The 9378-nt window shown below is 51.5% G+C and overlaps 3 protein-coding genes across 3 annotated transcripts; 1 reads left to right on the top strand and 2 right to left on the bottom strand.

Annotated features, from left to right (window-relative positions):
• Positions 1 to 438: 438 nt before the first annotated feature.
• Positions 439 to 4729, top strand: SERLADRAFT_354564 (uncharacterized protein; the record flags this gene model as incomplete). The annotated part of the gene is made up of 9 exons (XM_007315121.1): positions 439 to 890; positions 940 to 1137; positions 1206 to 1326; positions 1398 to 1580; positions 1776 to 2771; positions 2838 to 3418; positions 3480 to 4022; positions 4056 to 4279; positions 4322 to 4729. 9 exons carry the CDS (start codon positions 454 to 456, stop codon positions 4477 to 4479), a joined length of 3441 nt encoding a protein of 1146 aa, XP_007315183.1.
• Positions 4730 to 5697: 968 nt separating this feature from the next.
• SERLADRAFT_459923 (uncharacterized protein) lies at positions 5698 to 6804 on the bottom strand (the record flags this gene model as incomplete). Its single annotated transcript, XM_007315122.1, has 1 exon — positions 5698 to 6804. One exon carries the CDS (start codon positions 6172 to 6174, stop codon positions 5860 to 5862), a length of 315 nt encoding a protein of 104 aa, XP_007315184.1.
• Positions 6805 to 8744: 1940 nt separating this feature from the next.
• On the bottom strand, positions 8745 to 8974 carry SERLADRAFT_340806 (uncharacterized protein; the record flags this gene model as incomplete). The annotated part of the gene is made up of 2 exons (XM_007315123.1): positions 8745 to 8824; positions 8887 to 8974. Coding segments are annotated over 2 exons (168 nt in total), but the record flags the coding sequence as incomplete, so codon positions are not given.
• Between the last annotated feature and the right edge of the window lie 404 nt (positions 8975 to 9378).

Here is a 9378-nt window from a genome sequence, read left to right on the forward strand (position 1 = left end):
TCAGCTCCACACACTGTTACTTTCCGCAGATGATGAAGCATTTCAGTCGAGCCCAGGCCACGTACGCTCGCCCGTTCTCGCTCGGTGAGTGCTCACTACTTGTTTCATTCGTGTATACTTGCTCTTTCCTATCACTTCTTTTATTATTCCAATCATATCTTGTCCGAGGATCGAAGGTTCAGAATTCACTTTCATTTCACTGTGTGTGGGAGTAGTATAATCTGTGCGGTACAAGTACCTATCTTATCTGGTCACCCGTTCACCGAGTCGTCACATCAGTGCAGGTGTGGCTAGCACCGAACGAGGAGTCATACACGTGCATGCTACTTTGTTAGAACCCCATTTCTCTCTTGCCTTGCACTTCCATGATCCTTGACTGAAACTATTAATTGACTCTAACTGACTTCATTGGCACAACCGACTAACGCTCCTTATCCGAACAGCGAACCTACCATGCTCGAATCGTTCTCCCGTACGCTTCGTACCTACGTCCCATCCTCGATCCATATTCCCGCAGCAGCACCTTCCCCGCCACTTGTCTCACGCCCAGTATCTTTCGGAAGCTTCATGCTCTCTCCCGCTAATGCCAACTCCAACGCCACAATCAACGCCACCCACCCCACTGCCGGCGCTAAAGCTTCGCACAGGGGTAGCATGCGCATCCGTGGTGGTGGACAAGTAAGCCCATCCGGTGTCAGCGCCCTGGATGACATATCCGGCTTTGAGGGTGGCCCTTTTGGCAGCGAAGAACCATATGACTCCGGCGAGGAAGATCAGGACGCGTTTGAAGGTCTGGTCCATCGTCAAGTTACTGTGTATCCTACCGTAGACGAAGGCGATGCTATTGTGTTCTCCCGTTGGGACACCATGAAAGCTGGGTCTGTGTCTCGGTATGTTGTGCACCAGTATCAGTATCATCCTTCCTGACCCCCGTTTTAGTCGCCTTCTTCTCGTAGGCTACAATCGTGGTTTTCAAATCTGGGACTGCACCAATCTGGCAAGCGTTTCTGAGATTCTCAATTTGTCAGGCTCAGCATGGGGAACTGTCACATTTGCTGCTATGCTCGGAAGTCCTCGACTTCACTCTCATACGTACAAAGAGGCACTCAAGGACGAGAGACCACTAGTTGGCATTGTGTATGTCTATTTTTACCCGTGTTTTTTCTACCCGGGGCCCGTATATGTGCTAATTGTATATGGTATAGTTCGAGGACTGGAGACCGCAACGCTTTCTTCGTTTACTCCTTATGTTCGCACAGGGTAGTTAAACACTTCGCAATGCACGACGTAGCGTCTTTTGTCTCCAATGAATGGGTTACTGTTGTTGTAAGTCTCATTCTTCAGAGATCGCTGCCTCTGATACGCGCGTTATTTCAATGACTAACATATTCCATCAGAGTACAACGAACCCCCCAACGCTTCATATTCTTTCTTCGTCTTCACTTGCGGTTATACATACTATTCCAGCATCTTCAATTTCAGCTTTCACTTATCCAGCACCTACATCAACTATAAATTTGGGTACCAATCTATCTATAACGCCAACTATCACTTCACCTTCAAAGGCACATACCAATTCTGTATTATTAGATTCACCACGACGTAACTCACATTCTCGTTCTTATTCTCGCCCTCAATCAAGGACTTATGCCCACCGCGATGATTCTCAATTCGACCATCCCGGTTCTCCGCATCTCCAGCAGTATGCTGGAGCTCATTCACCGTCACGTCCTCATCCCTCAGAAGCTCATGGATCCCCAGCTACACCTACTCAGCATACAGTGCATCCACAGCCGATATATGCGCTTTCACATCGCCTCCTTGCATTTGCTTCGCCAGCTCCTACATCCCATGCACCACCTATTGACGCTACCTCAATTCCCTCTACACTTCCCACCCCCGTTTCCTCGCCTGGAGTATCTCCTTCGCCTCCACTCACAGCTCATCACCGGCGTTCATCTTCATCCGCATCTGCTTTTGGGCTATCACAAGCCGAGCTGGGTAGTGCAGCACTCAAGGTTGGAGGAAGCGTATTAAGTGGGATGAAGAGTCTTGGTGGATTTGCTTACAATGCAGCTACAGAGTATGCGAAGTCACGTGGTGTCCCTGGCTTGGGGCAAGGGCAGCCATCGGGCCACACAAGTGGAGGGCGTCACATTGGTGGAGGGCGTCAAGCAGGATCAGGAAGTATGCTTTTTTCGCGCAGCGCGCCTGCTGCGACTTCCAGTAGCGAGTTGTCAAATGCAGAGGGTGAAACCGGGACACCTGGCTCTCCAAGTTTGGGAGCGGGCCGAGGTGTCAGCACCAGTAAAGGGTCTTATGTTACCGTACTCGATTTGGCGCCGATACTTGGCATTTCCACCGGAAAACCCAAGGACAGTACTAAGAAGGGACCGCTGCCAATTGCACATTTCGCAGCGTCCAAACACCAACCCGTCGCTCACCTCGCTTTCACTTCTGATGGCACCTCTCTCGTTGTTTCCCCACGCGATGGACAAGTAGGTCGCATGTTCCAGCTACGTCCTTCTCCCGCTCTGCGTAAGAGATACGATGGAGCTGGTGGTGTTGGTGAAGGAGTATGGCATGTCTATAACCTTCGTCGAGGACGTACGTCTGCTGTTGTTGAGGATTTAGAGGTTTCTATGGATGGACGGTGGGTAGCTTTAGGCACACGAAAGCGCACGGTACACATTTTTGCCGTGAACCCTTATGGAGGCAATCCAGATCATAGAAGTCATGTGGATGGGAGAGTAATGAATGTGCAGGAACTCGTAAGTGTTACTTTCTTCTAAGCGTTTGTAGTGGTCCTCATGTCTATCATCGTGCCCTTGACATAGCAGCCTCTGTCCACTGACGTAACTCCTCTCGTGCGGTTGCGAGCTATCAAAGCTCCTTCTCCTGATCGCACACCTGTTCCTCTCGCTTTCACATTCCTCGCTCCTACTTCCTCTGTCCTTCCCTCATCCCTATCGCCTTCAGCGGACGAATATCGCCAGCCTCACCATTCACGCAGGCCAACGAACTTCCAAGATGTCCTTATCTTTGACCCTAGCGACGGTGTACTGTCTTTACGACGTATCACACTTGAGCAGCGCCCGCGTGAACATTCTCTAGCGAGCCTCGGGACTAGCATATCTTTCCCTGGTACGAGCATTTCTCTGCCTGGAGTAGGCGCATCCGGACGACTTGGAGCACCACCTCTTCCGCCTAAGACTGCTGTAAGTGCGGGTGGAGGGGGAAGAGCATCGGGTCTTACACAGATGATGGAAGCAACTAGCATGGAACTTGTGGGGAAGGAAAGTGTTGTGGCTACATGGCAATTAAGGAGACAGCAAGCTTGGGGAGTTATCAGAACTGTTATCAAAGAAGCTGAGGGAGGAGCAACTAAATCCGTAGTGCAGGGAACAGGAGCAGCAGGGTTGGTTGTCATATTATTTCCTTCATTGATATTGGCTGACCATGTCGTTCTTTGTTCACAGCTGGCTTGCACAAGCTGAGCTATCAACGAGTTCGCGCTCCCCACGTATACTTCCCCGTTCCGTTTATCTGACTCATCAGTTTTCTTTCCATACCCTCGGTGAAGATTATCATGCCCTCATCCGCCAATACCACTTGGATATCTCCGGCTCGCCTATCTCAGTTAGGCGAGCAGTCGAGATAAGCGCATATACGGGCGGCTCTGGAGGTGTTGGTGGGGTCCTTGAGTCTGAATCTTTCATAGAGGGTTTCGCCTCTTCTGCACGACATCATTCCCTCATAACACCATCCTCTTTTGACGAGCCCCTTGCATCTGCCCTCTCAGATGGTCTTGAACACCCTTCACGCGCACCGCCTATTCCGATGCTGCCAAATGGGACGTTAGGATCAAACCCACGTTCCTTCAAAGGGTCGATACCTATTCGTAACATGGCGGCTGGCATGGCAGAGGGGATGAGCGAAGGCTTTGGGAGGATTAGGAGGGAAGTTTATAAAGTACGTTCACCGAGGCTAGGCCCAAGGAGCGATGGCAGTCTATCTGCTGGGTCTGGGTCTGGCTCAGGTGGGCGCATATCTAGTGGGCATGTGAACCTCAATGTACCGCTGGAATTTGATGAAGAAGACGAAGATTTCATAGGTGAAGAGGGCACGCTGGGCCCTGGCGAGCGTGCAAGGGAAATTGCGAGAGGAGATGGGCTAGACGTGATATCGCGCAGCACATCACGCGGCGAATCCCATTCTGGAGCTTCGGCCTCTGTATCTACGCCTTCAACAGGTACGAATTTGCTCGAGAGCGAGCATCGTGATCATCATGGAACTCATGATAACCTTACGCTTGGCCTAGGCGGCGCTGATGGCGGAGAGGATGACCTGTGGACTGGGTGGAGTGTTGAGGATAAGCAGGCTATCGACGAAGCCGAGCAGTTTGACGATGTCGTTGGATTTTTGGACGAGGAACAGACGCCTGGAGTGCAGGCAGAGAGGAGGATGAGAAGGCGATAACGTCGTAGACAGGTAGGGGGACCATGGACGTCTTTTTTTCCCCTCAGAAGGCACGTTGTCTGTGGTCACGCGGACGATGAACGTATATGTTTGTATCATACAGGAAGAAATTATAACGGTAGGAAAATTCAATTGTTCGTGGTATTACTTATATATATCGAGTCTTCTACACCCAACGCTGTTTTATATATTATTGCCTGCATGTGCTCTCTGCAGTGCAATTGTAATGTCATTGAATTGGTATTTTATCACCGTGGCTACGAGTGACAATAAGTATCAATGTTGGAGACATATTCACATAGAGCCAGCTTGGAGACGGAGCCGAATTTGTAAGCCACCTGTCAAAATGGAATCGAGTCGGCCCACTTTGCTACCGTGGACGTACATCACTGCAGCTCACAGTTCTTCCTCCACATTTTTTAGGTATCGAATATCCCGCATTGTACTATTGTCAACAGGCCATCAGGCTCACGGGGTACGAAAAGAATGCCGCGAGGCTAGGATGTCGAGAACGACAGGCGAACCTGTATCACGGACTATGGCCATCCACGACCGCACCATCCTTTCTTCCGGGAGCGAATCAACACAATCTCGATTCTACAGGCGAATCTAACCTTGGCAAGCGTCCAAGCTGCCGTATGTATCTTCGTCCGAGTCGGAGTTCCAGGCCTGGCATCAGCATCCAAGTTTACTTTCCTTGCGTAGATTCGCACTAGTCAATGTCATAGTAGGCTCGCGTTTCGGACTGGGGTGGCCGCCTCTTGTAACGCTGATCATCCATTGCCAGATCGCAGCCGAAATCACGGAAAAATCGGGGAAGCTACACCACGTACGGCCATCCTCTTGTCTTTTCTCTGTTACTGAAGCTTATGGAAATATACTTGTCCAACTCAGTTTAGACCATGCGCTCATCTTTTTGTGAGTTGTTTTTCCTTTTGTTATTTCATCGTGAGCAAATGAAGGTTTTGATGACATTTGACGCTGACTGAGACTCTGCGGTTTGGCAGGATCAGGGCTGCCCGCCGTGTCGCGAAACGAGATTCCATTATGAATTCACCATCCGATCAAGTTGAACGCTCTCAAATATAATTTCGAGCCAAGCTCAATAACGGCTAGCCAATCGCGGCTCCGTAAACTGTAAAAGCAAATCCAATACATTCCAAGTAAACCCCCTCTCTCTCAAAAAAAACTAAATATCACACACACCTACACACAAAAGCGACGAATGGCCTGCTATGGATTAGTGAAGCGTGAAAAGAAAGTTGAGGCCTTTTTCCCATTGTCCCCCCTCACGAGGCGTGCGCACGCATACACAGCCCACCCTTGAGGGGGGATCGCATCTGACCCGATGATCAAGGCCCATTTCTAACCTGATTCCCTTCAAAGGGTGTCGTGCGCATAGTAACTGTCACTGCCCTCCCCCCTCGTGTCCATGCCAGCGCAATAGACGACTAGCGCACCTCCTGCAAAGAAAAATTCCACGGGCACGGAGCTTGCACCACCATGACGCCATGACTCCAACGTGCAGGTCCTCGGGCCAATCGACAAACCCGAGCCGAATAGGATGGGACATGAGGGAGGAAGGGAGCCTACCTCAATCGCGTCGCGCAATGCAGTCAAACCGTACGTCCGCGATTCTTTTTTTTCTTCTTCTTTCTTTTCTTTTCTCTTCCATGTTTTTTTTTTCATTTTCATTTCATTCCGAGTGTTGATTTCTTATTTTGAAATACAAGCCTTCAGAAGACCCGAAACCAGCATGTGATTCATGGGAAAAGATCCATGATTGACAGCTGCACCCGTAGCGCTACAGCTCTACGATTGTCAGGGGGGGGGAGAGGTCGCCGCACACATATGGCCCCGTGCTGGGTAGCGTGACCCGGAGTTGGGATCTGTTGTTCATGTGGTAGCCGCGGAGAAAGGACAAGAAGGAAAGGCCGACGAGTGGCGGAGTAAGCTCTGACGTCCCCGACAGGCGTCGCGGCCAGCTTCCTCCACCGCCCCCCCTCCTCTCTCGTTCCGTCGTTCTGCCCCCTCAAAAAACCACCTGAACTTCGTTGGCTTCCTTTCACGTCAAAAAGTCAAAAAAAAAAAAAAAAAAAACGTCACGGCTGCCAGTCTCGGTCCCCCGCCCCAAAGGCCCGGGATGAACGCGCTCCTCTCGAGCTCAAGCTGGCACAAAGCCCACTACGGCTAGTGGAAGGAGTTGTGTGTATCTACGGGCTTGCCTACAAACGGAAATGAAAAGAAATGGAACGGCGCATCATGGATAGTTTTTTTAGCCAGATTATGCGCAGATCTCGCAGCGCTAGGGGCCGTGCCGTTCGCACTGCCATTTTTTTTTTAATTTACGGGGTGTGTGTGTATGTGGAATACTAGAAAAAGAACGAAGTACAGCATAGCATCAATAGCGTCAGCAGCCATCAGTATCATCACCAGGACATCGGGACATCAGCACTAAGCAAGCAGACGGCGGCAGCAGCAGCAGCGACATGAATAGCCCAACCCCCAAGTTCCGACGATCCTGTGCGCCTGTTGGGCCCAAAAGGACGAGTATAGAGTAAGGAACAAGGTACTCAAAAAAGGCGCACCCACACGCTTGTCGATGAGATGCGCAAGGGTGCAGAAGTCACCCGTCGCTGTAAAGGCTGGATATCATTCGCGATCGCCATCATGGGCCCCATCTGACTTGGGCGGGTGAAATGAAGAAACCCAAAAAATTTAAATTTAAATATAAAAAAAAGGTCACGCAACGCGGAAAAAGGAGATCACAAGAGGCATCACGATGGCATGAAATCATTGATGCTGGGTCTGATTCACTCCCAGTCCGTTCTGTGGACTGCAGACCGCACATCGTAGCGCATGTACAGCATTACTCCAAGCTGTGCGTACGGCAGCATGGCTTCGAAAAAGGGACGCGCCTGAATGAACGTTCTTTTTTACCTTTTTCCTTTCCAGCTTATACTGGACATAGACATAAGTGCACAGTGTTGCCGTGAAAGGTCAAGTCGTATGGGGCGGCAGGATCATCGCATCATCGGGTTGGCAAAAAACATGGCGGAACGTTGGGCGAACTATCATCATGCCATGTCATTACCCTCCGAGGCGGGCGTCAAGTGGGGAAAGTGAACGACGTCTTTCGCTTCGTCCTATTCCAACAGACGGATATAATTATTTTATTCATATTACAATTCCGAGTCTACAGCTACAATCATGATCCAGTCATCTCGACCTTCTTTCCGATTCTTCTTCCCCCCCCCCAAAAAAAAAAAAAAAATAACAAAAAAAAAAAAAAGTCCATGAGCACATGTAACGTAGTGTCTATCAGTAACTATCAAATAGCATAACAAAAAAAGCACGAGTGGCAAATAACAGTATCAAGATAACTGAACAGGACGTTGGGTTTAATAGTCCTAGCAGCGTGCGGCGCCGCACGGTCTGCCCGTGAACAACCAAGCCGTCACGCTTAGAGCGCGATCAAGAAATAAAGAGATATTTAATCCGAGTAAATAGAGTTGATGTAACAAGAAAGATGAGATACGGAGCGGGGTGAAACGCATACATGCCTCCTATGCCCGTCCAGCAAAAGCAGGCCGCAGCGCCGTCGACACCCGTTCATCCGTGCACGAACGGGCATAAGCAGGTATAGAGGGACGATAAAGCTGGTGCGTTGGAGACGAATGGGCCAACGAAGCACGGGCATGAGCATACGGAGAAGACGAATGCGGGTAGGGCGAATGGCGGGAAGCTCGGACGTTTGATTCGGAGGCGAAACCGTGTGCGCTCGATAGGCGTTCGCGGTGATGGTGTGCCCGCGACGAGGCGCCGTCGTCCTCTGATTCGTCTTCTAGCTCGTCCTCTTCGCTTGGGTCGTCAACGTCCATGCCTTCGCTGTCGCCGCCGTCGGTCATGTCGTCGTCGTCGCGGTGCTGGGGCGAGGATATGGAGAGGTTGCTCAGGGGAGGCGAGACGAGGACGGCGGGATTGCCACGATTCGGATGACGCGCATACAAGGTCGAATTCGGGTGGAGATGCATGTGCTTCGCACCAGGCGATGAGAGTGCCGATGGCAACGAGGTGGCGGACGACGCAGGAGAGAAGGAGGATAGAGCCGATGAGGAGGGCGAGGAGAGGGACGAGGGGTTGGAGGCTGGGGAGAGGTTTGCAGAGGATGCGGACTGAGGGAGGGGGGAAGCGAGGGAGAGGGAGTGCAGAGAGGCAGGACGTGCAGTAGCGCCAATGCTTCCGTTTTGGCTTGCACCGTTCCTGGAGTGATTTCTCCAGTGCCTGCGCATGTTTGAGTTGACGTTGAATTCGCGGCCGCACCCTGGGAAGGGACATGGGTATGCTGTGGACAGAAGGAACGCTATGAGTGATGGAGGGAGAGAGAAAGGAAGGGAGAGTACGCACGCTTGGCGCCTGTGTGGGTGTTGACGTGTATCTTGAGGCTGCTTGGACGGTTGAAGCGCTTTGAGCAGTGAGGGCACTGGTGTTTCTTTCCACGGCCGTCCCTGGCGTCCCGACGATCGCTGTCGACGATGCGGATGCCATCGACGACGGTGTTGGCTGAAGAGAAGTGGTGGTGAGACCTGGTGCGCCTGCCATCGCTGCTGGTTATGGTGGAGGCGCGACCTGGGGGGTCTGCGAGGGAGAAAGAGATGATGGAGGAGGAGGAGACAGAGCGAGGGTTTGGTTTGTGGACGAGATTGGCGGGGAGTGCTGCGTCGTCGAGGGCTGGACGCCTCGAGTGAGCTCTGTGGGGTGGTTGGGCTGAGGGTGGTGTCGAGGCAGGTGAGGGCACTGGAGGGGGGACGGCGACGCGGAAGGCAGGGTGAGAGCCGTTTGCGATGTGGTGGCTGATGTGGTCTACAACTAGCTTCTGACCTCATCTACGCCTTTTTA

The sequence above is a fragment of the Serpula lacrymans genome (genome assembly GCF_000218685.1).
Source record: "Serpula lacrymans var. lacrymans S7.9 unplaced genomic scaffold SERLAscaffold_4, whole genome shotgun sequence".
NCBI lineage: Eukaryota > Fungi > Basidiomycota > Agaricomycetes > Boletales > Serpulaceae > Serpula > Serpula lacrymans.